The 25,808-nt window shown below is 43.9% G+C and overlaps 2 protein-coding genes across 2 annotated transcripts; one reads left to right on the top strand and one right to left on the bottom strand.

The window, feature by feature from the left end:
- Positions 1 to 332: 332 nt before the first annotated feature.
- Positions 333 to 1,322, top strand: LOC127758081 (uncharacterized). The gene has a single exon (XM_052283714.1). The coding sequence runs from the start codon at positions 690 to 692 to the stop codon at positions 1,026 to 1,028; it is 339 nt and encodes a 112-aa protein (XP_052139674.1). The 5' UTR covers positions 333 to 689; the 3' UTR covers positions 1,029 to 1,322.
- Positions 1,323 to 22,808: 21,486 nt separating this feature from the next.
- On the bottom strand, positions 22,809 to 24,939 carry LOC127760579 (uncharacterized). Its single transcript, XM_052284862.1, has 2 exons — positions 24,691 to 24,939; positions 22,809 to 23,372 (listed from the first exon to the last, which is right to left on the bottom strand). The coding sequence occupies exons 1-2, from the start codon at positions 24,937 to 24,939 to the stop codon at positions 23,103 to 23,105; spliced, it is 519 nt and encodes a 172-aa protein (XP_052140822.1). The 3' UTR covers positions 22,809 to 23,102.
- Positions 24,940 to 25,808: the final 869 nt, after the last annotated feature.

The following is a 25,808-nucleotide window of genomic DNA, read 5'->3' as shown; positions in this document are numbered from 1 at the left end:
ATTAAGAGAAATCCATGCGTAGGCCATGTAGTATCATATACTCCTACGTCCCGTGTGGTGGTCCAGATGAGTGTGTGCTCAGATAGTCGCACTGACCAGAGTCTGCCGTCCAGGGCGATGGTTCCATTGGACCACCGGCGAGTCCCGCTTGACCGCCACGGCGCCACCCATGAAGTTCGCCTCACAGTCACACGCGCTCAGACAAGCATCCTACCACTACTAGTCGCTATACTCCAGACTAGTGCCACCGCCACGGCGCCCGCGGCTTGCTCCGTCCTCGCGGATGTTAAAAAAATACCCCTTGCAGCCGTCCGGGGCTCCCGTCGCATGCACCCCCAGCCACAGCTACAGGCCACAGCCAGGCAGGCAGCGAAGCCAGCGACACGCCTCCGCCTTCGCCGCGGCCCGTACCCCCCCGCCCCACGCTGCTTCTCCCACCACCTGCCTCCTCTCCTCCTTCCTGCTCCTGCCTCCTCAACCCCACTTCACCTCACCCTCCTCTCGCGCGCGGTCACGGACTAGCCGCACGCCACGCCGCCACCACTAGCTCGCTTCATTTCCACCGCACGCACGCACGCACGTACGCGCGCCGCGCCGGCTCCCTCCCGCCACAGGTACGCGCGGGGTACCGGCGGTGTGTGTGCGTGTACGTGCGCGTCCGGCGGCTCGCACGCGTCGTCCGTCCGTTGATGAGGCCCGCGCGCCGGGGCTGGGGAGTGGGTGCCTTGGCGCGGGCGTTCCTGGTTCTGCTGCTGCTGCTGCTGGCCGCGGCAACGACGACGACGATCGGCTTCGGCTGCCGAGGCGCGGAGGCCATCCGCGTCATCCCGCCGCACGGGCCGGCGCCAGGCAGTGCGAGGAGTAGCCGGGGCCACGGCCATCGCCGAAGCCATGGCAACGCTGCCCGGGTGGTGGATGCTGCAATGCCGGTGGTGGGGACGAGGCCGGTGCCCGCGCTGTCGCCGGCGGCGGACGAGGAGAGCAAGCGCCGGATCCCGAGCTGCCCGGATCCGCTCCACAACCGGTGACCCCCTGACGCATTGACCACCATGCTCTGGCACATGGGCTCGCCACGCTGCTCCTGCATGGATCGATCAACCCTTTTGTCTTTCTTGCCTGCTTAATCCTCTCAACTTCTCTTCTTTTGTTTTCTCAACTTCTCTGTAATTAGTAGGCAGCCAGCTAGATAGGGCTTTGTATTGGAAGAATCTCCCAATCCATTCCTCCTCCTAGCGGTAAGAGGGGATCGAGATTCTTGGCATACAAAGCCCTATCATGCCTCACCACTTTATTTATGATCGATGATGATGAGAAATCAATGAAAAAAGAATGCAAAGATCTATAAGATTCAGAAAAAGGCTACTTCCAACGGAAGAAGAATCAGTTGTCGTATTGACCGTCTCAGTTCATCCACCAACCACTCCAGTGCAAAGCACAAACTTTTCACAGATGCGACAGCCTTCCATGATCCCTTTTTCTTCAGATACAACTCCCATTTTTTCTGTTTGTTCTTCTGCCTTGTACCACCTGCCGGCTTTGCTTCTTGATCGATGTTGCTGTAGTAGGTGTGTTCGATCGCTGCTGTGCACTGCAGGGCTGACTGCTGCTTTGCTGGTGGGAGTTGCGGCTCCCTCGACAAGGCATTAAATGCGCACGTCTTCCGTGTGGCCGGAAAGAGTCGAGAGCGCCGTGCTGCGACGCGACGGCGAGTGATGGATGGGACGGGTGGCGATGGACAGGCGGATGGACCGATGGGGGCGCGTCACGCCGTCCCGCCGGGGCCGGCCTCTCCGTTTACCTGCCCAATTTTCGCTGGACAGCCGGGGGTTTTCATGTGCACGGCCCACGGTGTGACCCGGTCTGACTCTCCGTCGTCAGCGACCACCGACCATATGCGCGGCGCAGTGCCAGTGAGTGTGTTCACGTTTGAGTTGTGTGCTGTGTTTGATCGGTTTGCTTCCGTCACGCTGTTGAGGTTGAGGAGGGGTCGCGTTGCAGCTTGCACGCTAGCTAGTCAGGTGCTTTGGCGGGGGCAATGATGTCTCATGGCCATGTGGGTATCCAGGCAGGGTTGGTGGTAGCAGCGGCAGATTAGCAGCTGTAGTAGCACAGAAGAGGGAGGAGGGGGAAGGAAGATATGGGGCATGTTTGGAAAACCAGTTTACAAGAATTTGAAAATGTTGGATTTCTCGGGGCTTATTCGTTTCAAAGAAATTGCAAAAGAAAAAACATAGGAATAGGGATAGGTTCTAAACTACCATTCGTTTCATAGAAATGCACCATAGAAAAACTATAGGAAAGTTTTCTATTCATTTATTTTTGAAGGAAAAGCATAGGAAAAAATAATCCTAAAGATGAAGATGAAGATAAAGATTAAGTGTTTCACGCAAAACGAGGTGATAATAACGTGTGATTAATTGAGTTTTAATTTTTACAAACTTGAAAAATGGATTAATCTTATATTTTAGAACAACTTTCATATAGAAAGTTTTCACATGAAATGTACCGTTTTAGTAGTTTGAAAAGCGTGTCACGAATATCCAAAAGTTTATCCAACTTTAGTTAGAGAAAAGAACAGGGCTGTCACTGATGTTTGCATTCCTTTGGTTGGCTTGCTCAATAACATAGGAAAAATTCCTGTGTTTTTCAATCCATAGGTTTGCACATGTATTCCAGTATTATTCCTACGTTTTTCTTATTCCTACGTTTCGAAAATCCTGTGAACCGAACGAGCCCTCAGCTTTTGGCTTTTAGTTTATTTTCTGGATTCTAAATTATAAGAAGCAACTGGTTGGTAACTGGTTTAGCCCCCGTTTAGTTCCCTAAAATTTTTCCTAAAAACATCACATCGAATCTTTGAGCACATGCATGAAGCATTAAATATAGATAAATAAAAAAAACTAATTGCACAGTTATAAGGGAAATCGCGAGACGAATCTTTTGAATCTAATTAGTCCATGATTAGCCATAAGTGCTACCGTAACCCACATGTGCTAATGACGGATTAATTAGGCTCAAAAGATTCGTCTCGCGGTTTCTAGGCAAGTTATGAAATTAGTTTTTTCATTCGTGTAAAAAAAAAACCTCCCGACATCCGGTCAAACATCCGATGTGACATCCAAAATTTTTCTTTTCGCGAACTAAACATGCCCTTATAAGAATCTGAAAAAGTTGGATTTCTCAGCTTTTGGTTTTTACTCCGTGGTTTATTAAGCTAGAGTGTTTGGGGGAACCTCTGATTCTGAAAGAAACTGTAGCAATCAGAAGCTCTCCCAAACAAGCCCTTGATCCGTCTCTACGTCCTATTTTAACGATGAGATTTTACTGCAAAGGAGGACGTGAGAATTTCACACAAACTTTCTCCATGCATACTGTACAATGGTTATTAATAAAGAACTCTTAAACTGTTTAATTATAAATATTTGCTGACATAAAAGAGAGAGAAAAAATAAAATATCACAGCTATGGTTAAAAAATCAATATCGACTCTTAGGGTGTGTTTGACAGTGTAGCATGGGAACTCATCCCTCCTGCATGCAAAACAGAGCGGCCTTTTATCACGTGATTAATTAAGTATTTGTTTTTTTTAAAAAATAGATCAGTATGATTTTTAATAGCAACTTTCGTATAGAAGTTTTTTTTTGAAAAACACACCGTCTAGTAGTTGAAAAAACGTGCGCGTGGAAAACGAGAGATGTAGGTTGGGAACATGGAGTGCTGAACTTAGCCTTAGCGTCTATACAACATAAATATAGTTGTATGAGGGTGAAAATTAAGAAATAAGAATAGTAGTGAAAAATATTACTCTTTGAGTTAATAAGTTAGATTCTTTGTTATCTTAACTATTATAAGGAAACGGTCTTTAAATAATTTGCTATTTTCTAAAAGACCATACTAAGAATGTACTGATCATGCCATAACTAGTGCAAACAATAAATATTGTCTTATCTTCTCATTTTCTATTCGCACAAATGGTCATTATTTTGGACAGTGATGAAGATATTTCCATTTCATCCAACGCAATGCTAGCCTTTTGGTTTTAGTGTGGAAACTAGTATCTCCCTTATACACCCATCCACCAATCAAACGTACTAGATTTACATTTTTGGAGAAAAAGTTTGAATTGCCCTCTGTTTTATTGGGTGAGTACGAATTATCTTCCTAGACGCAAAAATAAGATATATTTCACTCTCAACTTATAATACCAGATGAAAAAAAACTAATTCAATTCGAAATGGTTTTGATCCTACATAGTAGTCCAGCCAACATTTTTGTAATAAAAAAAATGATAGGACCCACCTATCATATTCTCTCCTTCTCACCTCTCTCTTCTCCCTCCCCTAGCGCGCCGATTCGGTGGCTGCAGTGGGTAGCGAGGTAGCGACAAGATGGCGTTAAGCAATGGAGGCTATTGGGGCCAGTGAAAGGCGGAGGCGGCACTGCACAGCGGTGGGGTAGAGGAGCTCGAGTGGCAGAGGCGGATGGGGGCGGTGAGAGATAGAGGTGGGAGAGGGGGCGGTTCCTCCTTGGCCTCCGCTGGCGTGCGCCTCCTTCTTTTGCCTCCGCCGGTGCACGGCTGCCCTCCGTATAAGCTCGTGCAGGCACAGGGGCAATCAAGGATATATTGAGACAGGGGGAGGGGGGAGGTGAGAGAGAGAGGAGAAAGTGAGTAGAGAGAATTTGATAGGTGGGTCCCATTGATTCTTTTCTATAAAAATGTGCTGGCTATACTATCACGTAGGACCAAAACCGCATGCAAAGTTGCTCGTGGTTTTTCATCCAGTATTAATAACTGATAGTGAAAGATGTTTGGTTTTCGTATTTATGGGGTAATTATATTGTCCCAATAATTTAGGGGCGTAATTTAGACTTTTTTTCTTGCATTCTTTATATTTGAACAAAAAAATGTTGCACAATGAGCTATATGTGTTACAACCGCTTTGACCTAAGTTTGCACGGACTATACAAGTTGCGATGTTAGAGCAAACAAATTCGCAACTAGCACACAATTAAGTTCAGGCGCCACGAACATAATTTACTCAAATTTAAATCTTTAGGCTGTAAATCCAGGAAGCGTGCAATCACTATGGTACTGACGATGTTACTTTCGCCAGATTTTCCAGTATGGTTAATCACTGTACCGGTGGACAAGTAGCGCTGATGAATGATTCTCACTATAGATTCCTAGTAACAGTAGTTTCCACTCGCTATACTATTGGGCTCATGCGCAAGCAACTACTAGGGGTTATTCAATGAGTTGAAAATCCAGTTATTCTGACTGCAAAGTAACAACTCCATTCTTTTTTCGTGAACGCTTCAAATTAGATACGCTACAGTATTTTTGCTACAGTGCTGAGAGAAATCATATCCTTCTACTTGATATCATACAGTACTACAGTGCTAGTAGGATCGCTTCGGCTCCTTTAGGCCCCCTTTGATTCAAAGGAAATTCATAGGAATTTTAAAGGATTTCATTTCTATAGGATTTTTTTTCCTATACAGCTCTTTGAATCAAAGGAATGAATCATGTACAATCCTATAAAATTCCTATGGAATGCCTTTTCCCATGCAAATTTTGGAGGAAATCTACCTCATGTTAAGAATTCTTTGAGTCTTTATCTCTCCTCAAATTCCTATTTTTTTCCTATGGCTCAATCAAACGGTTATTTCTATATTTTTTCTGTGTTTTGTAATCCTATATTTCACACTTGTATTCATGTTAGAATCCTATATTTTTCTATTCCTCTATTTTTTTATTGCTGTGATTTAAAGGGGCCCTTAGAGGATACCAATTCATAGGAATCATTCCAACACATGTTCTTTGGAACAAAGGATTGTAGCATACAAATTCGAAAGGAATCCATTCCTATATATACATTCCAGGGAAAAATATATGTTTTTCTTTTTCTAAGGGCTCCTTTGAATCGCAGGATTGAGAAAATGTAGGAATAGAAAAAACGCAGGATTTTGAGATGAATGTAAGTGTAAAACAGAGGATTGCAAAACACAGGAAAAACACATGAATGACCGTTTGATTAGACCGCAGGAAAAACGCAGGAATTAGAAGAGATATAAATACTCAAATGAAAATTTCCATGAGGTTGAATAGAACCTCATGTTAGGTTTCCTACAAAACTAGTATGGCATTAGGCATTCTTTTGATTCAAATGGCTATATAGGAAAAATTTTTATAGGAATGAAATACACTAAAATTTCTATGAATTTCCTTTGAATCAAAGGGGCCTAAATTTGCATGAAGGTATTAGATTCAATTTTTTGTGCACAAATATATCGCCGTCACAGCACAGAGACAGAAGGGCCAGTTCGTAAATGACATCGCATCTGGACGCGCGGCAAACTCGTGAGGTACTTCACCGTGGCGGCTTGTGAAAGTGAGACGCGGACGAGTTCTCGTTTTTTTTAAACAAGTTTCGTATTGATATAGCAGGAAAAATACAAAATTACAACCCTGGGGATTCTAACTAGGAAAAGAAAAAACACCACCACAACCATAAGTTTGTAGCTCCTTGCTTAACCCAGGAGAAGGTGCTAGCACCGAACCGACCACAGCTAAGTGTGACCAAATGTCACTATACCTACAAAGGGGTTGCAAACACCCTGCCAAAGACCAACTCCACACAGAAGATAATCGACGAGCTTCCGGTTGTCCTCACGTAGAATGGTTGAGTTGAAGGACAGGGTGAGAGAGAAGGAGATCCACTCGTCCCTCGCTCCAACCTGATGATGACCACCAAGCAACTCCGACGATCAAACTGAGAGAATATGGTAATGGTGAGGACCAGAAGACCTCCTAGACAATGGCTCTAAGAAGTTCTCGTATTGGAAAAGCGAACTCGCAATTGCATGACAGTGTGATGCCGCGTAATTAACCTGTGTAATTAATATAATTTAAAGGCAACATATTTAATTAACTGGTGTAGTTAATGTAATTAAATTTATCTTTCTTTGTTTACAATTTCGATATTCACGACATCGTGTAGCATCATCCGGACTAGTTCTAGCAGAAGGAACACCAAGTTGACACGGTTCGGACGAGTTCGCTTCAGGCATGGTGCAAGTTTGTGGCCACATGGTCTAATTTGGATAGGAAGAATGCGATCCCGTGGCCTCATAAAATTACTTTGCTTCTTGTCCATGAACTCATTGCAAATTCGCGGTGTCCGCACATGATCTGTTGATAATGTCTAGTTCGCACCGTTCTTTTGCAAACTGTTTCTTTTGAAAAACTTATTTCGAAACTAAACCGCGCCAAAAATTTCATCCAAAAATAAGTCGCGGGCTCAACGCCAGGGCCGCTGGCACTGAGGTTAGTCAACCGCCATGGCACTGAGACGGTTAACCTCAGCCTGCGTCCGGCTTGGACGCTAGTTGACATAGCGGATGACCAGGAGCAAGTGGAGAGGCAGAATGAGTAACCACGGTCTAGACGGGACCTGTTCAAGACAGATTGGTGAGTATCCTTTGTATTTACTTATTTGCACTTTCCGTACTTCGTGGTTATAACTTCTTCTACATGCACGGGAGTTGGTCGGATAGTGAACGATGCGAGCGTGGCGCTGGGCACGGCCCCTGGCTCGCAAGAAGAGAGCAGCGTTCTTCGCAATGCTCTACATGTAGATTTCTAAAATTCACGCACCCTGCACATATTTGGAACTAACGCCTACATCCTTCTCTTGGTCGTAGAATCTACGTCAGCGATGCAGGAAGTTGGTGGCACGGCTGGGATGTAGGGCTGACAATGCCATCGAACCAGCTCGACGGGCCGAGGAACAAGAGGGTCAAGAGAAGGAATAAGAGGGAGAGGAGGAGGGAGATGATGAGGAAGAGGAGGAAGAGGAGGGGGAGGGAAGACGAGGAGCAAGTGGAGCTCGGGCCCTCCTAGCTATAGGACACACCACAGTCGTCGCAGGGGGGAGGGGCATCTCGACCACAGCGCAAGAGAGCATCTACTTATGTGTGGAGGTACACTCCTACCAGCCTCATGCTCCTAGGTGACTTGTATGGTTGTGACTTGTGTACCCAAAACTTGAACTTGTATGGTTGTGACTTGTGAACCTATATTTTGCTTATGTCTATGAATGGGTTGTGATGGATCTGATTGTGGATGGATGTGGATGTGTATGCATGTGGATGTGATGGATGTGTATGGATTTTGGATGGATGTTTACTCCCTTCGTCCTAAAAAAAGGCAAACCCTGGGTTTACGTGTCCAACTTTGACTGTCCGTCTTATATGAAATTTTTTTATAATTTGTATTTTCATTGTTGTTAGATGATAAAACATGATTAATATTTTATGTGTGATTTGTCTTTTTAATTTTTTTCATAATTTTTTCAAATAAGACGGACGGTCAAACGTTGGACACGGAAACCAGGGTTTGTCTTTTTTTGGGACGGAGGGAGTATGGTTATGTGTGTGGTTGAATTGATGGATGGATGGATGTATATATGTACTTGAATGAAGGATGTATATATATGGATTGATGATTACTTTGAATTGATGAATTGCGGATGAAAACTGGGCAGAGAGCTGGTTGTGAGCTCTCTACCTGGGGCCATACCTCAGTGCCAGGGAAAATGGAGCTGAGATGTATGACCTCAGTGCCAATGCTACTAGCATTGAGACCTGGCCAGGTCCAACACAGGAGCAGTGTTGGACGATGTTGAGCAACTGACGGCTAAGTCTCAAACATCAGCGCCAAACATAATGGCATTGAGATCATGGGGTTCAACGACATTTCAATTGGTGCCGAGATTAGCCAGGTTAGCGCCGGCGGACCACCCAACATAGGAGTGGTGTTGGACAGCCCGGGCGCCAGCGGCTAAGTCCTAAAGCTCAGTGCTATTACGGCTGGCGCTGAGCTTTGGGGTTCAGCGCCAAACAAAATGGCGTTGAGTACCTGCCATGTCAGTGAGGGGAGCGTCCTCGACTCCACGTGGATAGGGGCTCAGTCCCAATGTAGCTGGCGGAGGTATGTTCAACCTCCACACCAGCGACCATGGCGCTGAGCCGACGACCTATTTTTGGTTGAAGTTTTTTTTGTACGGTCTAGTTTTGAAATTTATAAATTTTTGAAAAGGGCCAATTTATCAAATAAACGGTAGTTTGCATGCCGTTCTTGTGACGTCTGCATATTATTGTGAAAAAAAAATCAATATTGATATGTTTTTGAGAAAAAGAAATGAACAATATAATTTTAATTTTTTTTCATACTATCGGTGTTATGGGCCTGGGGTACCTGGGCTAAGGGGAAAGAAGCCTTTCCCTGTGCTACGTGCCCAGGTGGCCCAGACCCCCCCTCGGGGGATCGGACACTTGGCCGATAAGTGGCCAAAAAGCGGCCGCGTGTCCCCGGGGGGTTCGGGGTGCCTCGTCATACCCCTCAGGCCCGAGGGGCTGAGTCATCCCCGAGGCCCTAGCTCAGCCGCCACGTGGCAGCCACGTGGGGGCTAGAACGGGCGGGGGCGCTGTCCGCCAGAGGCATTTATGGGCAGCGCCCCAACCGCCCCCATCGCATTTAATGCGACGTGGCAGGTCGCGCGCCGTCCGTCGATAGACGTGCGCCAGGTGACCTGCTCTTGACCGGTCTGTGACCCGGTGATGGATGGATGGGACAGGAGGCAGCGTACCCACGCCTCATTTTGTGTCAGACGGCGTGGGGGCTAGTATGCCCCGTCCCATCATTTGCAGAGAATAGACATGCGGGTCAATACTCCCCACGTACGTGAGCCCACGAAGTCACCAAGAAGTTATTAGGGAATGACAAGGGATGTTCCCCGTGTCAGGTGGAGGACTTCGGTGGGGACCACCCAAGGGCGGCCACACGGATCGCTTCCGGCCCAAGCCGTGGACCACTTTTCAATCCAGGCATGTGTGGGCCCCTCTCCTAGAGGAGGGCGTAGGGGCGGTGCATGTGGTATCCCCTTCAACTATAAAAGGAGGACCTTTCCCTACGAGCAAGGGGACGACTCTTGATAGATCAGATTTGAGGCATAGGCTAGCAAAACCCTAGTTTGTTCACCTGGGATCCTAGTTCTCTGTAACTGTTCAAAGATCAACGCACACACAGGAGTAGGGTGTTACGCTCTATAGTGGCCCGAACCTGGATAACCCCTTTCCCTTGATTTCTTCACCATCCACCTCGCAAACCAAATCACTGCAGATCTGACTCGCTTGGGTGAGATTTCGTTCCTAAGCATCGCTTCCGGTCCCTTGGCCGAACTCATGAAGGGGGGCCTCACAGCCTCCTGCTAGAGAGGATCACTCCTCAACACATACATTCCACAAGGAAAGGATCACATCAGCTCAAACCTATTGTTATTTGTTCTTTGAGAAGTCCAATGCAACTTCTCTCTTTGTTTGTCTTCTCACTAGAACGGATACCCTCATCTCAATCGAGCGGTAAGCCCCATCTCAATCGGGCACGACGCTCGTCACAGGCTAGAAGTCACTGATGTGAAAAGTAATCTCAATCGGGCAAATGGCCGTCATTGATGAACCTATCTCAATCGGGCTCTAATTGAAGCCCGTCACCGATAGCTTTGACCTAGTCTACCAGTTAAACTATAGCCCGTCATAGATGACCTATCTCAATCGGGCCACAAATAGAGCCCGTCACAGATGACTACTAACCTCAGTCGGGCCTAAACTATAGCATGTCACAGATCACATTCATCTTAATCGGGCCTAAAGTACAGCCTGTCACAGATGACTGCTGGCCTCAATCGGGCCTAAACTAGAGCCCGTCACAGATGACCATCATCTCAATCGGGCATTTAGTTATGGCCCATCACAGATGACTATAATCCACAAAAAAAAAAAATTTTGTTTTTTTGGCTAGCCTCAAGCCTTTGCTAGCCATGCCCGCTGTAAAAATGACAGAAAGAAACACAGATATCAAATATCCCCAGATCCCCAGCATCACCCATTCATATACATATGCATTCACATACATAGACATCAATATATTTCACACAACCACACATTCATATTTCACATCCATTCACATATTTCACAATCATTCAAATATTTATCATATTTCACCTGCAAAACCGAGTTAATTGGATCAAATATTTATTTAGCAAGTCTTAACATAAACATATGAAATATATACATAGATATAAGCATCACAGTTACATCATCACAGTTACATAATAAGTGTTCATCATTGCCTAAACATAAAAGTTCAACATTGTTCATCATTTTATTTTAAGCCTAAACATTCCTTTGGGTTAATTATTTCGCGGAAGATGAAGCTGGCTATCTCCTCGCGAATTCGAGATTAGTTGATCGATCATATATAAGTACTAAAATGTAGTTACTCTATCATAATTGAGACCACCGACCTCAAAATCAGCCAAAGTCTTCACCTTTTCTGTGTACAGAAGGCGCATGTTGTGGCACACATGGAATCGGCACTGGTCACCTATTTGTTGCTTCACCAGGAAGTCTTTTTTGTGGATGAGGGTGTCATGTCCTGTCTTCCTGAGGCCTCCTCTTTGCACATATTGGGCCCGCGCTTCATCTATCGCTAGTTGAATTGGGGTCCAATCATATGCGTTCTTATCAATTCTGGAGTTCAGGTAGTGACATGTACTCCACTTAGGTGTTATGACCAGAAGGATTCAATGGGCACTGCGGCATTAATATAGTGAAAGTTAATTAAGTACTGAAGGAATGTGTCATGCTGTTGTGTATATTTAGATAACACACTTACTATTGATTATAGGCGCACATAATGTACTCCTTGTCTCGGCGGGACCACAAGGTGTCGTAGATGTAGTTGACCATTCCTTGACGGTCATTCTGGAGATTTGTGACAGTGACCACTTGTGGATCAAGGAAGGCAACTTCCGGTGAATTCTTCTGACACCAGTGCCAACTTAACCTACACACAAGATAAACGATCTTGTAAGCGAGTTAAACCGATTGTTATTACCAGATTGAGTTGGGCGACAATACTTACAAGGAGTAGCACTTAAGAAGGCTTGTGTCCACCACTTGGAGCCTGTAGAGGTCGAATAGATCCTTGAAGTCGACCATGATATAATTTATTGGACCAAGGAATGGCTTTCCATCGTGCTCTCCAAGGATGTCGATAGCTTTATTCGGCCTCCTGGCGTTAGATTTCTCCATGTAGTATACGTGAAGGTCCTTGCAAGTGGTGCCCATTGCGGCAAGCACGTCATCTCCAACCAATGGTATGCCTAGTTGGAACTCCTGTGGAGCGACGTATTTCTTCTTGACCTCTTTGCCCTTAGTCTCTTCTTGGCCCTTGCCCAGATCTAGCTTCCTTGGAGCTAGAAGCGAGGCCTGCACCTTTCCTCCCCTTCCTCTCCCCTTTGCTTCGGGTTTATCGATAGTAATTCTCTGAGGGGAAGAGTGTGCCTTCCTGCTCTTCTTCATCGGTGGGGATTCATGAATCGCCTTGCTGCTGGCCTCCGTTCGGTCCTCCCCAAAATCCGTGTCATACTGCAACTGCACATCGTAAGATTGTGCATGACGATCTTGAGCAGGAGGGGTTGAAGGAGCAGAGGCGGGTCTCTTTGGTGGACGACCGCCTGGTGCAGTGGTTGGCCTCGCTATAACCCTTATCTCAATGAGGTCCTTGGGCCATTGGATGAAGGTACCACGGGCATTTCCTAGTGAGAGGACCTCGTCGTTTGGTGGATACTTCAGTGGGAACAGCTCGTATTCAGGCTTCACCGAGTCGACTTGAACTTTTGCATAGTCGCCCCTAAGTTGCGCTCCATGCACTCTTGTCTCTGGGGTCGGCTTGTACGCAAGTCCCTCGGCTGCTGGAACCGTGAAGGTCGGCATCACCCTAACTGTGAGGGTGCAGCTCGTTGGTTCCTGCGATAGATTCATCAATTTTTTTTAGAATATTATATATCATATGGATTCGTTAAGTCTTTCATGCATTGTGGATGGAACTTTTACCGTTATGTGGTCGACGGCGCTGTCGACCGATGTTGGATTTTCCGCGAACTCAGTTGATGCGCAACTGCTGCGTTTTTGGGTGGGACTTCCTAACTCTTCGTGCACAGCAGCAGCGGCGCCCTAGGGGTTCTGTTGCTCTTCTCGGATCTCTTGCCTAATCTTGGTCCTCATCGACTCGAGCTTTTCGTCGAATTTAGATGTCACCTCCGCTCTTATCGATGCCTGGATCTTGGTTTCAAGGCGTGCATCTTTCTCCGCCTTGTTGGAAGTCCGCTTCTTGTACTGCCACGTATAGTCTGGAAATCCATACTTCCAGGGAACGGAAGACCCAACACCCCGTGTTCGTCCACGGTGTTCCTTGTTGCCCAACGTTTTCGTGAGGAGGTCGTCCTCGCGTCTTTGAGAGCAGGCCTCTTGCGAGGCTTGTTGCTCGGCAACCAACTCCTTCTACATTACAATTTAGTGTGGTTAAATAAATTGCACGATGGGAAACAATGCGAACATCTATTTTGACTAGACAGGTACTATAGCATCGTACACTCGTTGATCTTCTGGATTTGGCATGAAGATTGTGCCATCAGCATTCTTCTGGTACCTGGCCCTGGCCTAGTTCCTTGCTTGAGGGTGTGGGATATCGCCAAACATGAGCGGCGTGTTCGATTCCTCCGCTTGTTCATCCTCCTACTGCCATTCCTCTTCCTTACCGACATATCCGGCGGTGCCAAGCCGGTGCGGATGCTGGTTCTTGGTCTGGAGCAAGCGATATGCCTCGCTTCTAGCTTTGGACTCGGGGGTCAACTTCTTCGCATGGAATTCCTCCCAGACCTATTCCGTGATCCAAGGAAATTTCTCTTTTGGATCTGGATTCGCCGGGTTGTAGACAAACTCACCGACTAGCTTAGTCTTGAAGTTCTTCCAAGCATTGCCCATAACTTTAAAAGTAGTCTGCCTGATACGGTCTTCATGCTCCGCAGGATAATCGAAGCTCTCCTTGAACATTAGCCAAGCAATGTCCTTCTCTGCGGCCGGCACATGCTTGATGTCATCTTGCAGAATACTAAATTTCTGCCTCCCTATGACCCTGCAGATCGACCTAAATCGGCTCAATATTTTCCTTGGAGATGTCGGCAACCCTACTTGGTCCACCGCTGTTATGTGGAACCGTTCCTTAGGGATTTTGTTCCCTGTCCTAGGAGTACGTGCCCTTGAGGACCCACTAGTTGTCATCGACATTGGTTTGCCTTGCTGAGACATCGTCTACTTTTTTTCAAAATAACGAAAATACACAATTCAATGCTTCAATGGCTTAGAATCCAAAGTTCTAAAATCACTTATTCACGTAAATAAACTAAATTGCACATCTCACAAATCTAATAAACTGAATTGAATATCACATATAAATAAATTAAACATTTCATCTATTCATCTATTCATCCACATTCATCTATGCATAAACATTCATCTATTCAAACACATTCATCTAATCATCTATTCATCACATTCATCAATCGAACCACATTCATCTATTCATCATTCATGCGCGATGGAGGACTCACCTGGGGGTCGGCGTCGGGCTCGGTGGAGGCGGCAGGCTCGGTGGTGGCGGCGTCGGGCTCAGTGGAGGGCGTCGCCGTGGTCGGTGGTGGCTGCGCCGGGCTCGGTGGAGGCGGCAGGCTCGGTGGCGGCGTCGCCGGGGTCGATGGTGGCTGCGCTGGGCTCGGTGGAGGCGGCGTCGGGCGTCGGAGGCTCGGTGGAGGCGGCAGGCTCGGTGGCGACGGCCTCGAGCTCGGCGAGGGAGGAGTCGGCGAAGGAGGAGTTGGCGGCGGCGGATAGTCTCGATGGCGGCGGCGCCGGGCTCGGTGGAGGGCGTCGCTGGGGTCGGTGGAGGCGGCGGTGTGCTCGGTGGAGGCGGCGTCGGGCGTCGGAGAGGAGGAGGCGACGATGATGAGGAAGGATGTTGCCAGGCTTGGTGGGGGTCGTCGGTGAGGAGGCGGCGGCGGTCCGAATGGAGGGCGGAGGAGGCTCGGTGGCGGCGGGCTCGGTGGCGACGGCGGCGGGCTCAGCGATGGAGGACGACGGCGGCGCTAGGGTTCTAAGGAGGCCGGAAACTGTAGCAGGACTTAGAAAAAAATTCGATCCGATATGAGAAACCCTAGTTATAGTAGAGTGATGAGTCATCTCAATCGGGTATTGCCAGAGGGCCCATCACAGATGACTCATCGGTGACGGGCTCCATACTAATGCCCGATTGAGATGACACTCAAGCCCATCACGGATGACTCATCTGTGACGGGCCTTAAGATAATGCCCGATAGAGATAGATTAATCTCTATTGGGCTTAAAGTAAGGCCCGTCACCGATGACTATTTTTCTATTTTTCCCATCAAGTCTATATTTGTGAGTGCAAAATATATAGATGCTATATAATAATTCAATTTGTTAGTCATAATACATTTTTAGATAGTAAATGATTTCAAATCGAAATATCGTCAACAACAAAATTGTAGAGCTTATCAAGGACAACCTTTATTTTGGTCATTTGACTATATAATTTTGTTCCCAACAGTTTGAAATTGATTTTGAAAATATGACAAATTAAAACAGCATTTGTAAATAGTAAATGATTTCAAATGAAAAAGTTAACAACAACAAAGTTGATCCTCTCATCATGATCTACAACTTTTATTTGGGTCATTTGTCTCTATAACTTTGTTCCCAACAGCCTGAAATTGAATTTGAATATATGAAAAATTTATACAACATTTGTAAATACTAAATGATTTCAAATGGAAAAGCCATAAACAGCAAAGTTGTACAACATATCAAGATCTACAACTTTTATGTTGGTCACTTCTTCATCCGACAAAGTGATAGTACCAATGTTTACAAAATTGACATATCTGTGTTGATGTTTATAAACCAGATGAGAGAAATGTGATTTTTGTGAATAATATAATTGTCATTTTGTCGGATGAAGAAGTGACCAAAATAAAAGTTGTAGATCTTAATAAGTTGTACAAGTTTGCTGTTTATGGCTTTTCCAATTGAAATCATTTAATATTTACAAATGCTGTTTAGATTTTTCATATATTCAAATTCAATTTCAAACTATTTGGAAAAAAGTTATATAGAAGAATGGCTAAAATAAAAGTTGTAGATCTTGATGAGAGGATCAACTTTGTTGTTGACCATATTTCCATTTGAAATCATTTAGTATTTACAATGTTGTTTAAATTTGTCACATATTCAAATTCAATTTCAAACTGTGAGGAAAAAAGTTATATAGAAAAATGTCCAAAATAAAAGTTGTAGATCTTGAAAGGCTCTACAAGTTTGTTGTTGACCATATTTACATTTGAAATCATTTACTATTGGAAATGTATTATGACTAATAAAATAAATTATTACACAACAGCTATATGTTTTGCACTCACAAATACAAATACTTGAAATGGAAAAATAGTCATCAGTGATGGGCGTCAGTTATAGCCCGATAGAGATTAATCTATCTCAATCGGGCATTACCCTATGGCCGGTCACAGATGAGTCATCCGTGACAGGTCTGATTGTCATCTCAATCGGGCATTAGTATGGAGCCCGTCACCGATGAGTCATCTGTGACGGGCCCTACGGCAATACCCGATAGAGATAGATTAATCTCTATCGGGCTTAAACTAAGGCCCGTCACCGATGACTATTTGTCCATTTTTCCATTTCAAGTATTTGTATTTGTGAGTGCAAAATATATAGCTGCTGTGTAATAATTCATTTTATTAGTCATAATATATTTTCGGATAGTAAATGATTTCAAATGTAAATATGGTCAACAACAAACTTGTAGAGCCTTTCAAGATCTACAACTTTTATTTTGGTTATTTTTCTATATAACTTTTTCCCAACAGTTTGAAATTGAATTTGAATATATGAAAAATTTAAACAACATTTGTAAATACTAAATGATTTCAAATGGAAAAGCCATAAATAGCAAAGTTGTAGGGCCTTTCAAGATCTACAACTTTTATTTTGGTCACTTTTATGTATAACTATATTCCCAATAGTTTGAAATTCAATTTGAATGTTTGACATATTTAAACAACATTTGTAACAAAACAAAATTAGCCATATAAATGACTACACATATCAAGTCTTTGTAATAAAACAAAATACTTCATTCATTACAATAGATACGTACAAATGCATCGGTCACAAGGTTATGCCTTCCGTATGATCTGAATGAGCATATGCCACAAGCTCTTGGGGATCATCGTCAAGGTCAATATGAGGTCTTACATGAAGATTCTGGTTGTATTCTTCTTCATCGACGAGGTTGTCAACTCCTACAATTCGGCGCTTGCCATACCTCACGATGTGCATATTCTTGTTTGAAGGGTCTTTTATGTAGAATATCTGCTCGACCTGTTTCGCAAGTACAAATGGTTCATCGGTGTATCCCACCCTTGATAGATCTACTAAAGTGAAACCTTCCTTGTCGGCTTTGACACCAGTGCGTAGATTCACCCAATGGCAGCGGAACAAAGGAACCTTGAACTTGATGTAGTTTAGCTCCCAGATCTCCTCAATGCGGCTGTAGTATGTGTTTGACCCAACTTGATCCTGGAATGCATCTATACGGACGCCGTTGTTTTGCACTGTGCTTTTGTCATCTTGTTTGATGGTGTAAAATGTGTATCCATTTATATCGTATCCTTGCCATGTGTCTACGGTCCAAGACGGTCCCATCCCCAACAACTGTACTGTTTCATTTGGGACATCCGTGGACATTTTCACATGATTCTTGAACCATTCGTTGAACCGAGAATTATGTTCTCTGTTAATCCATGTATCAGATCGCCCCAAGTCCTCATCTTAGATTTTCACTAAGTGCTCCTCAAAGTATGGGCCAACTTCTGCCATATGTTGGAGCACAGCGTAATGAGCCTGCGAGTAGGACGCTTGATCGGGTCTAATTCTTTTCCTTCCGATTGTGCCAACACCTGACAACCTTCCTTCGTGACGAGATGCTGGAACTCCGATAGGATCGGCATCGGACATGTAATTGACGCAGAACTCAATAGCCTCCTCGGTCGTGTAACCTTCAATGATGCTCCCCTCGGGTTTAGCTCTGCTACGAACGTAGGACTTCAGAACACCCATGTACCTTTCAAGCGGCCACATTTCCCTTAGAAAAGCTGGGCCACATAGTTTTGTTTGCTTCACCAGATGAACAGGGAGATGAACCATGATATCAAAGAACGACAGTGGGAAAAACATCTCCAGGTGACAGAGGGTATTCACAATATCGGTCTGCAACCCATCAAGATCTTCTGGATCTATAACCTTCTGTCCGATTGCATTGAAGATGGCGCACAGGTGTTGGATCGTGTGACGCACTTTTGGTGGTAGAATGCCTCTGATAGCAACTGGCAAGATTTGTGTGATTAGCACGTGGCAATCGTGAGACTTCATTCCAACCAGTTTTAGCTCGTCCAATTTAACATACTTGTTTATCCTCGCTGAATAGCCCGATGGAACTTTAATATCTTTCAAGCATGATAACATTGCGATTTTCTCATCCTTCGACAATGTGTGGCAGGCTAGAGGGAGGTACACTCTTCTTGTCTCTGCATCTCGTATGGGCTGGAGTTCACTGCGAATATTCATGTCCTGTAGATCAAGGCGCGCGTTTAACCTGTCCTTTGTCTTCCCGGGAATATTCAACATCAGGCCAACCAAACTCTCACATACATTCTTTTCTACATGCATGAGATCAATGCAATGACGGACATCAACATCTTTCCAGTAAGGTAGCCGCCAAAATATGGATTTTTTTCTTCCACATACCCTTCTCCTTTGTCTTGCTACATTTTCTTTTCTTCCCAAACTCATTACTTATGTCCTTGACCATATTGTGGACCTCATCTCCGGACAAATCCTTTGGAGCAGGTTGAAGTTCTCTCTTACCGTTAAGAAAATTCTTCTTTCTTCTAAATGCACGACGTAGCGGGAGCCACCTCCGATGACCCATGTATACCATCTTTCATGATTTCTTCAGCCACCGGCTTCGTGTATGTTCCTTGCAATCGGAGCATACCTTCTTTCCTTTTATAGTTTGTCCGGAAAGATTACCGAGTGCAGGGTAGTCATTAATGGTGCAGAACAATAGAACTCTTAGCTTGAAGTTCTCCTGACCATATGCATCCCAAGTTTCCACACCTTTTTTCCAAAGAATCTCAAGATCATCGATAACAGGTTCTAGGAATACATCGATATCATTGCCGGGTTGCCTCGGACCTTGGATTAACAAGCACAACATAATATATTTCCGTTTAAAGCATAACCATGGCGGGAGGTTATAGTTCGCAATAAGAACTGGCCAAGTGCTGTGAGTACTACTCATGTCACCGAAAAGATTCATGCCATCCGTACACAGACATATCCTCATGTTTCTAGGGTCGGCAGCAAATTCTTTGTATTTTCGATCGATATTCCTCCATTCAATCGAATCCGCTGGGTGTTTAAGCATACCTTCATTCCTTCTCTCCGTGGCATGCCAACGTACTAACTTCGCTTCGTTCGGGTTGGCAAAGATTCTCTTGAAACGATCAATTATAGGTAGATACCACACAATCTTTGCCGAACCACCCCTCTTTGACTTCTTTCTTTCGTCTACACTTTTCTTTCGCTTGGATCGAGAAGCCTTGCAGACAGGACAAGCATCCAAGTCCGCATATTGCTTGAGGTACAATATGCAGTTGTTTGGACAAGCGTGAATTCTACAGACCTCTATATAACCCCAGTGGACACAGAACCTGCTTTGCTTCGTATGTCGTCTCGGGCAATGTGTTCTCAGCAGGAAGCATAGCCTTCCAAATTCCTAAAAGATCTATGAAACTCTTGTCTGTCCATCTACTACTTGCCTTCAACTTCATTAGGTTCAAGGTAACTGACAACTTAGTGTGCTTTGCTTTGCATCCAGCGTACAGAGGCGTCTCAGAATCACTGACCAACCTGCTGAACTTCATGGAATCTCTCTCATTCTGGGCTGGGTCCTCAACGTCACGTAACATGTCTTGCAGCAGATCGTGATCCATATCAACCATTTCACCGCCCAATGGAGAAGGTATAAACATGTCATGCTCATCTTCATCTTCCTGATTATGTGCACCACTTCTGTCTGCAGCTGCTCCACTTCCTGATTCTTGTTCTCCATGCTTCACCCAACATGTATAGCCCTTCATGAATCCTCGTTGTATCAGATGATCGTGAACATCCTCTGCGCTATCAAACATATTCTCATTCTTGCAATCTGCACATGGAGAACACATGTAATTGCTGTTTCTTCTTTTCCTATCCTCCTCCGCGGCGTTCATAAAATTTATTACGCCATTTCTGTACTCCAGAAAATGACGTTTCACATTTTTCGCATACATCCAACTTCGATCAATTGCTACAAAATAAAAAAAACAAATTAGAGGTACATCTTATAAGATCAGTATTGCTAAAGTAAGACGTGATGAAATTGCTTAATTAATGATTAATATTACTCACTTGATTGCTCCATTTTGATCACTTTTGGGAATTTTCTGTTTTCCTTGCAAAAAAGACAAAGAACCACCCCCTATAGCCTCCCACCAAAATAGTGAACAGTGGGATACAGTTACACTAGGTTGTGGGGGGTATTTATACTATGCAACAAATATCTGTAACGGCCCTAAAACAATCAACCATGACGGGCATACAAGTAATCTCTACCGGGCCTTAATAAAAGCCCGTAAAAAAAGAGTGTCATCTGTGACGGGCATTAAACTTATCTCAATCAGGCCTCTAGTTGGAGCCCGTCACAGATGACCCTCATCTGTGACGGGCTTCTTTTAGGGTCCGATTGAGATATGGCACCCTTATCTCAATCGGGCCTCAACTATGGCCCGTCACAGATAAGTGTCATCTGTGACGGGCTCTAGTTTTATGCCGATCTACCATGGCTATGCGACCATATCTCAATTGGGCGAAACTTCGACCCGATTGAGAGTACTTCCTTATGACGGCCCACAAATTCTAGTCTTGTTAGGGGCCGTCACAGATGGAAGGATCGGTACTACTGTCTCTCTCTAAAATCCATCCAAATTCATTTGTTGTTTTCCTTAGAGCCATCCAAACACATTATTTTTTGAATTCGCGTGTTTAGATTTGCATGGGATTCGTACCTACCTTTCGTCCAATAAAAAATGAATCTAGGACTAGATGTGACATATCCTAGTACAATAAATCCGGACAGAGGTATGTCTAAATTTGTTGCACTAGGATGTGTCCCATCAAGTACTAGGTTGGTTTTTTATGGGACGAAGGGAGTATATGATATCCTAATCCAACGTTTTTCCTATTTCTATATTTCTAAAATCCTGTGTTCCAAAGGTGTCCTTAACTTAGCAACTGCACAAAAGTCGAATTCCAAATTTAGTCTTGTTTGGGAAAACAGATGAAGAAAAACATTGGAAAAAAATCTATTTAATAGGAAAGTATGGCAACTCGTGGGCTGAGCCTCTTCTTATCTTTCATTTGAGAATTCCAATGCAACTACTCTATTTGTCTTTCTTCTCTCGTTCAAAAATCTATCCGAATTTGTTTGTTATTTTTCCATGAGCAATCCAAACGCATCATCTTTCGAATTCCCATGTTGGATTCGTACTTACGTGACAGTCTAATGATGTTTTTTTTTTCACTATTCCTATATTTCTAAAATCTTGTGTTCTAAAGAAGCCATACACCTCAATATTAGCCATCAGTTTCATTGGAGAACTTCTATTAGGCCTCCTTTGAAACAAAGGAAAAATGTAGAAATTCCAAAGAATTTATACCCTACAGGATATAATGTTATGAGATCCTTTGAAACAAAGGATTGATTCTTACCAACTCCTTTGAAATTCATATGGAATGGACTATTGTAAAGTAATTTTTGAGGAAAATAAGCATGAGGTCTTACCTCATGTTTTGTTCTTCTTGTGTGTTGAAATCTTACGTTTTTTTTCCTGTCACTATCAAATAGTAGTTTTAAAACTTTCATCTGTTTTCGAATCCCTTAGGTATCCAATGAATATGATATTCTATTTCTACTTTTTTCCTATTCATGTGTCAGTGAATATGATATTCTATTTTTATGATTTTTTTTCTATTCTCATGTTTTGACAATTCTGCATTTCAAAGGGCACTTAGCCTTCACCTCGTTTCTATTTTGCTTTGAACCACAAGAAAGTGGAAATTTTGGTTGAGCTACTTGCTTTCCTCCATTCCGAAGTCCAAACACCTCCATATGAGGAGTGAAAAATAAAATCTTTTATAGATCGTTGCAGTAACTATGTCCCAATTAATGTCTCGTGTAGTCAGCCGTGAAAACTTTTGTCACCAAAGTAAAGTGGCAATATTATCTTTGCAAATGATTATACATATGTAGGTAACATATATGTTTACCAAGTAAAAAAAAACATAAATATTAGGGAAGTGCCTAATATCAAATAAATAAAAGGGGTGGGGCTTTGAATCTAGGCCGACTAGGCCATCATATTGTGGAGCTCCTAAGCATTTCTCATATGGTCGCCAAGGAAAATTTTGATAATTTGACACTTTTTTCGTTGCCCAATTGTTTTAATTGATATTTGTGAGGATGACATGTGGAACCATCTAAGTAAATGAAAGTGGTTCATGATGTCGAATAATCGAAACACATTTAAAAGAGTGTTAAACTATCAAATCTCTCGCCAACCATGCTGAACCAATTATAGACACACCCAAATCCCTAATTACCTATCCAAGGAAAATTTTGATAATTTGACACTTTTTTCGTTGCCCAATTGTTTTAATTGATATTTGTGAGGATGACATGTGGAACCATCTAAGTAAATGAAAGTGGGTCATGATGTCGAATAATCGAAACACATTTAAAAGAGTGTTAAACTATCAAATCTCTCGCAACCATGCTTAACCAATTATAGACACACCCAAATCCCTAATTACCTATGCAATTGATTACCACTCGTATAAACATATATCTACCGTGCTTGTCTCGGTTGAGTAGAAAAAGAAATATATATCTACAGTGCAGTGCTATGTACAGTTCCTCAATTCAATGTACTATCGAATCCAAGTCTTCAAGCGCTCGCGGCGATCCGGCGCCTCCGTCGACCATGGTCGAGACAGCAGAAAGTTTCAACCCAAACAAGAGACGGCGCGGCGCAGGGCTCGCCAGGGTGGTGGCCGTTCGCCCGTGGTCTTGCCAATGCGGCGGCGAGCGTGAAGCAGTCGGTCGGAGTCGGGAGAGCCTTGCCGAAGAGGGGATCGCGGATCACGGGGTTCTCCGGGCGCTCAGGAGGAGGGCCAGTGAACAGAGGAGCATTCTTCTTGGACATTGGTTCGACCATCTGCAGAAAGTCCAAATGCTTCATGGGTCAGCTCCGTTTATCAGCATTGAGATTCGTTAATCAGACAAAATCATATCAATATTGTAGAGATCCTGCCACAATATTCATCTATAGATAAAAAGGGAAATTTAAAAAAGTCATTTGAATTTTGAAAATTACACCCCATAAATCATTTTGTTGTAAATATAAATGCGCACCCTCTAGCCAGTTCGATTTCAAAAATCATCTCAATACGCGCGTGCTTAACTGAATCAATATATTTATCAATGTAATATTTAACAAAACTAAATACCTTAGGAGTATAGACTTAACACTTTTCTTTGAGATTTCACAAATAAAAATGCTGATGAGAATTTAAACATTATCGCACTGAGTTTCGCGTTAATTAGAATTCAATGAAACATGAAGAATAAATCTAATGTAAGCACTTGGATAAGATTGACTTAGCTATCTTAGTGGTCATGCACATGTATATTGGGATGATTTTTTGCATAAAATGAGGGGATGTGTATTTGCAACAAAATACTCCCTCCATCTATTGTTGATAGTCATATTTCTAAATCTGAAAAATTTATTTTTGGTAGGCATATTTCAATTCAACAACATATCCTCTTAATGATTTTCTCGGATTTAATGCATGGCTCTCTATTCTTCCACACAAGATTGACTACATGGGCATCGAGAAAGGTAAATATTAATGAATCGGTTATTTACGAGGAATGACTAGCAGTATGTTTAAATGAATGATAAGTAGAATTACTTATCTTTGATCTGTGTACTAAGATAAAATATGAGTATCAAAAATAGATGGAAGGAGTAACTCATAGGGTGAAGCAATTTCAGTACTTCCGAGAGAAAAGATCATGAATGTGCAGGCAACAACAAATAGGTCCCCAACTAAACATTATACCCATGACTCAAATATATTGGCTGTAGCTCTGTTGAGTCAAGGCCGGGATATAAATTCCATTATTTAAAAAAAATAACTCAAATATATACTAACGTGTTTTGGAAAAGCCTATACAGCACCAAAGAGGAGCTAGCGTTAATTAGTTTTAGATTTGACAAAACCTATCGTACGTTCCAAAATTTTATTCTGAAGATAAATCGTACGTTTCATCATAGTGCTGCAGTTCCTCCTGTCCCAAGAGTTAATGGCCAAATGTACCGATTTCTGAAGCCATATTATGTACTGTGCACGCGACGAATGCATGAGAACAGAGAACAGAAGAATGAATAGTAGCAAATGCGTAGCAGAACTGCAGTATGGCGAGGCGAATCCAGAAGGATCAGAAACTGGAACAGCGGCAGCACGTACCTCGTGTACCAGGTCGCCCTGTTCAGCGTCAGATACCACGCCCCCATCCCCGCGAGAGACGGCCAAGGACGGCGGCTGGTGGGGTGTGGGCCGGAGTAGCAGCACCGGCGGCGGCTGGGACGACGATCCTTCTGCTTCCATCGAAAAGCTTCTCGCAATGCAACGCGAACTGCAGCGTGCGTCGTCGCCGGCCGGGTCGGTTTGCGGTGGCCGGCGGTGATGGCGTGTAGGGAGGAGGAGTACTCGCATATGGCGCGGGGTGGGGGAATTCTGGAAACCCGCGGTGAATTTATGGTTATGACCAGAGAGATAGAGGCAAGTAACGGTTGGTTTGGAAAGTCGAAACCGAGGGGTAGGGAATCCGCCATTGAAGGAGTCTCCACGTCGGTGTGTACATGGCCAGTTGTCCGTCCACGCCCGAGATTCCCTCTGCCTCTTCGACTGCGAGGATGTGTACGGCGTCGTCCGTGTGTTGCGCTGCGGAGGGAATCAGATCGGGGGCTTCATTAGATTGCGCTCTAATTATAGCAGTGGAGCATGCGGGAAGATGCCCCCTGCCGCAGAAAATCTGCATGCGGGTAGGTCAACACGTTGGATGCTTGGAGTCCAAATAATTACTCCGTATGTCTCAAAATATAAGCATTTTTAGCTATAAATCTGAACAACTGTGTGTTCAAATTTATAGTCAAAAGTTATTATATTTTAGGATGGAAGTAGTAATTAGCAACTATTTGCACGCTCCTCCTCACGCAGCGCGCAGCAGATCGAGCCATGCAACTCGCGCGGGGAGGGGCGTCTTTGGAACGGTGCATGTGCCTCCGTTTTTTTTCTGGTTTCTTTTCTTTTTTTATGTACATTTGTACACGTACTTATACATAAAAATATATACACATCTCTTCTCTATCTCTACTATTACTAGCCATCTAATTTGGTAAAAAAATTTTGTTTTTAGAGAAATAATCTGCTCTATATTTGCGGAATACACGTGATGTTTAGTTTGGATGATTTGTAGCATGGGAGGAAATGAATGGACGAACAATGCATGTGCATAAACAATAGATTATTTATTTATATCTAATATATGGATTGACAAGATCATCTTGTGATATATTTGCCAA

Source organism: Oryza glaberrima, chromosome 1 (assembly GCF_000147395.1).
Source record: "Oryza glaberrima chromosome 1, OglaRS2, whole genome shotgun sequence".
Lineage (NCBI taxonomy): Eukaryota > Viridiplantae > Streptophyta > Magnoliopsida > Poales > Poaceae > Oryza > Oryza glaberrima.
The sequence above is the reverse complement of the archived record's forward strand: the minus strand, read 5'-3'. Positions and strand labels throughout refer to the sequence as shown.